This window comes from Nannospalax galili, unplaced genomic scaffold (assembly GCF_000622305.1).
Source record: "Nannospalax galili isolate Female #2095 unplaced genomic scaffold, S.galili_v1.0 scaffold11, whole genome shotgun sequence".
NCBI classification, from domain to species: domain Eukaryota; kingdom Metazoa; phylum Chordata; class Mammalia; order Rodentia; family Spalacidae; genus Nannospalax; species Nannospalax galili.
The window spans coordinates 4,536,578-4,540,594 of record NW_008330735.1 but is presented as its reverse complement, the minus strand read 5'-3'; the positions used below and the strand labels follow the sequence as shown (position 1 = coordinate 4,540,594).

The 4,017-nt window shown below is 35.9% G+C and overlaps 1 protein-coding gene across 1 annotated transcript in view; it reads left to right on the top strand.

Annotated features, from left to right (window-relative positions):
- Positions 1 to 1,271: 1,271 nt before the first annotated feature.
- Positions 1,272 to 4,017, top strand: part of Dcdc1 (doublecortin domain containing 1) — a 469,865-nt gene continuing 467,119 nt past the window's right edge. The window contains 5 exon segments of the mRNA XM_008851730.2: positions 1,272 to 1,449; positions 1,452 to 1,525; positions 1,527 to 1,606; positions 2,693 to 2,849; positions 3,302 to 3,464. Of these exon segments, the coding sequence (XP_008849952.2) occupies positions 1,272 to 1,449; positions 1,452 to 1,525; positions 1,527 to 1,606; positions 2,693 to 2,849; positions 3,302 to 3,464 (652 nt within the window).

Genomic DNA, 4,017 nt, shown 5'->3' with positions numbered 1-4,017 from the left:
TCACCCCTCATCAAAGAAACTTCTTGTTGAAGCAGATGGAAACAATTTGAGAGTTCCAGCCCTGGTCAAATGCAGAGAATAAGTGTCTGTGAGACACTTAGCCCTAAGTAACACATCTTCAATGCAACCTCTAGACTTAGGATGAATTATCTCTCAATTCTCACCAGAGAAGTTTCCTTATGTAGCAAATGATGATTAACAGGGAAACACAAAATTGGCCAATGTGTAAAGAACAAGAGGCTGTAGGGTGCTTATCCCTGAATAGGGTACCTAGTTCCAACCACTGCCTCCCAAGGATCAGGAATCATTTTGGAAGAGAAGAAGGAAAGTTTGAAAGAAATGGAAGGGGTGGATGACCACAAGGAAATGCATATGAACCCACAGCAATGGTGACAGCATGCAAAAATCCTATGAAAGCTCAAACCAGACAAAATCCCAGCATAGACATGGGGAAGTAGGTAAGAAACCCCAACCCAATCTAAGGAACTTTTGGCTGTTGAGAAGGGGAGAGACAGTGTCTTAAAGGGATAGGACTCTGGCCCAGTGTATTGACCCATACTGGAGGACATTTGGGGACACAAATCAGACTCTATAGACTGCAATACACAGCGCATGCGCGCGCACACACACACACACACACACACACACACACACATTTGTACGTACATATATATGTGCATTAAACGTGTGTGTGTGTGTGTGTGTGTGTGTGTGCGTGCATTAAACTGGATGAGGGACTGTGAGAGTGTGGAGATGGGAGGGGATCTAAGTACAATCAAGTACTATATTGTATGAAAATTGACAAAATTAAATAAAAAAAGAAAAGCAATGGAAGGAGCTGGAGACATGACCCAGTGGTTAAGAGCACTGGCTGCCCTTGCAGATGACTCAGGTTCTGTTCCCAGCACCCACATGGCTTCTCACCACCATTTGTAAACTCCAGTACCAGGGGATCGGATATCCTCCTGTCTTCTGCAGGCATTGCATGCAGGTGGTACATATAGGCAAAAACTCATACAGATAAGATTTAAAAATTAAAGAAGATCAGTGGTTATAAACTTGCATTTTATTCTAGGACAAACTTGATTCAAACTCTTACCTTGTCTCTGGCTGATTATATTGGGTAAGTTTACTTAACCTCTTTGAGTTTCAATTTCTTAAGCCTGTAAAACAGAGATAAAAACACTGCCTACCCTTCAGGAATATTATAAGCCTTAAAATCCTGGCTGAGTGGTATTTTGTCTAACAAACAGCCTACAAGTAGTTATTACATGGTGGATGTTAATAAGCAATTACAATGGATTCATTGTGCTCTTCTGCATGTTGTTTCTCTTAGGGAGTTTATGCCATCCCAGGCAAAAGCAGTTATTAAAACTACTGATGATTGTTTGCAGCCTCAGTTTGGCCCCAACAGACTTTTGCATTCAGTGGTAGTATCAGAAGGGTCAGGTTTCAAGATTGTTCTACACATCAAACAGCATCAGATCACAGCCAGGAGGAAATATCAAACCCAGAGAGTTACAAATAACAACAGTAAAAACAATTCTCATTTTATGTCAGCATCCAAGAGAAACCGACCTGTCAGGGCTCCAGTGGGTCAACTGAGGTAATCAAAGCCATTCACTGTTCTTTTTAACCAATTGTTAAAGCTCTTTTTTTGAGCAGAATTTATAGTGATTCAGCTTCAGACATTAAAATATATTTCTTGGGTTAGGATTCTGTTTTGGGTGTGTTTTTTTCCCCTCTGAAAACACGAGTTAGGACGTTAATAATGACACTTTGGAAAACTTGAGATTCATTTTAGCCTGGGTAATCAGAATGAGGCTAAGAAATACTACTCACAAGATAATTATTTAAAGTAGAAATATATACTTTTGATATTTAACCAATATTTTAAACAGAGTCAACAGAAGTGAAGTTATTATAAAGCCATCTTGTACATATGTTTTCACATTGTTATCATAAACTCTTAACCTAAGAGTTCCTGGACAGAAGAAAATGTTGGTGAGAACAGAACCAGGAACCTGAGATTTCCATTACCTTAAGTGTCTGGATATGTTGTGGCTTTAATAGATGTTTTTATTTTAAGTTGCTGGCCCTGCTTTGGTGGCATTACAAATCATGCTTAGAGAATTCTGAAATAATTTTTTTGACAATTTACATGTACTTTTGGGAAAAAAAATCAAAACTAGTTTTGACTAAACCTAGAAATCTCAAGTCTGACTGCTCTCAATTTGAAATGTAGGAAATGGAATGAACTCTTAAAGTATTCATAATAATAACCAATTTGAATTTCAATTTCAAAGAATTTTTATAAGCATGAAGATTTAGGGAGAAATCTTTGCCATTTAATATTCCATGATTTTAAGACTATATTATTGTTTTGGCTATCAGAACATATCAAGTATCTAGCTTTACTTCCTTGGGTATGTGATGCTATGGTGCTCATGAATACAATGATTATAAGGATTCATTCTGAGATAGGAACAGCCTTGACAAACATCCTGCTGTAGTTTTGGATATTTGATTAATGATGATCTCGTTACATCTGAAGTTTTATTGGAGAATAATCATTTATAAGAACAATGTTTAGGACTTATAACAATTTAACAAACGTAAGACAGCATTTTTAAAATGGCTCTAGTAATTAATATGCATAGAATTTTGTCAGTTTTTTTTCTTTTTCCTTGAGCATTTCAGAGTTCTCCTCTCTAAAATTTAGGTCAACCCAGAATTGCCCAGGATTATCTCAAAGATATAAGCTTCAACCAAGAGTGATTAAAGTGACAACTTACAAAAATGGATCTAGAACAATCTTTGCCAAAATTATTGCACCGACGATCACCTTGGTAACTAATATTCCAAAGTTTTCAATTCCTCGTATTCTCTCTTGCTTTCTTTATAGTATAAAAATAAGAAAGACAGTGTTTATTGTGCTCAGATTTTCTTGTTAAATATTTGAATCTGTAAATTGCAGACATGTCCCGAACTCTTAACAGGCATTCACTTCTTTCCTCTTTTAAAATCAGCAAATTGATTAATGAAACAAATACAGTGAGTATATATTTTGAAGAGTTATTGAAACACAGAATATTTAAAGATAAGATTAAATAATAATGATGTATTCTTAGCATTCGATTTCCTTTTTATTTTCATATTTTCAGCTGCTAGAAACTATAACCCCTGTATACTGCTTAAGCTGTGAATTGTCAAGGGACTCACTTGACCTGTTTTTGTTTTATGGAGATGTGCTACTTTATTTGTCATAAATCACTTTGTCTTACCTGTTATTTTCTCCCAGTTGCTGGAGGAATGCACGGACAAGCTGAATTTGACCACGGCTGCCCGACGAGTGTTCTTGGCAACCGGCAAGGAAGCTCTCAAACCTGAAGACATACCCCCAGAAGCCGATGTTTATGTTTCAACCGGAGAGCACTTTTTAGATCCATTCAAAAAAATTGAAGGTAAAAATGAAAATAATATCCTAACATCCCCACAATAAATTGCTTAAGGGGTGCAATTAAAAAATGATTTTCTTCCTGTCTTTTTTGCATGGTTAAACAAAACTAATGTTTACGCATTTACAGCTCAGTAAGAGGATAATGTGCTTAATGAAAGAAAAATCCACTGACAGCCACGTTTATTGCCCTTCATTAGCATTGGTGCCTAATTTAATATAGATCTGAATAGACATTAGGGAGCCTGCAGGAGGTTAAATGGTGAAAATATAATAAATTAAATCAGAGATTATTGAATTTGCTGTTTAGTTTCTGTGACACTCAACAGACATAATTCATTAGACTTAATTCTCTCAGAAAATAGTTCAAAGTTTGAAGTGTCATCTGTTCATTTACACTCTTGGTCTTTTTCAGATTGTACCAACATAATTATGAAAATGTTGCAAGTAATGAGCTTATAATTCTTATATACATGTGATTCATGTGATTCTCCCAATTGCAGTTTTTCATAGAGTAAATGATGCAGCTTGATTTTTTAACCTTTATATATATACATATA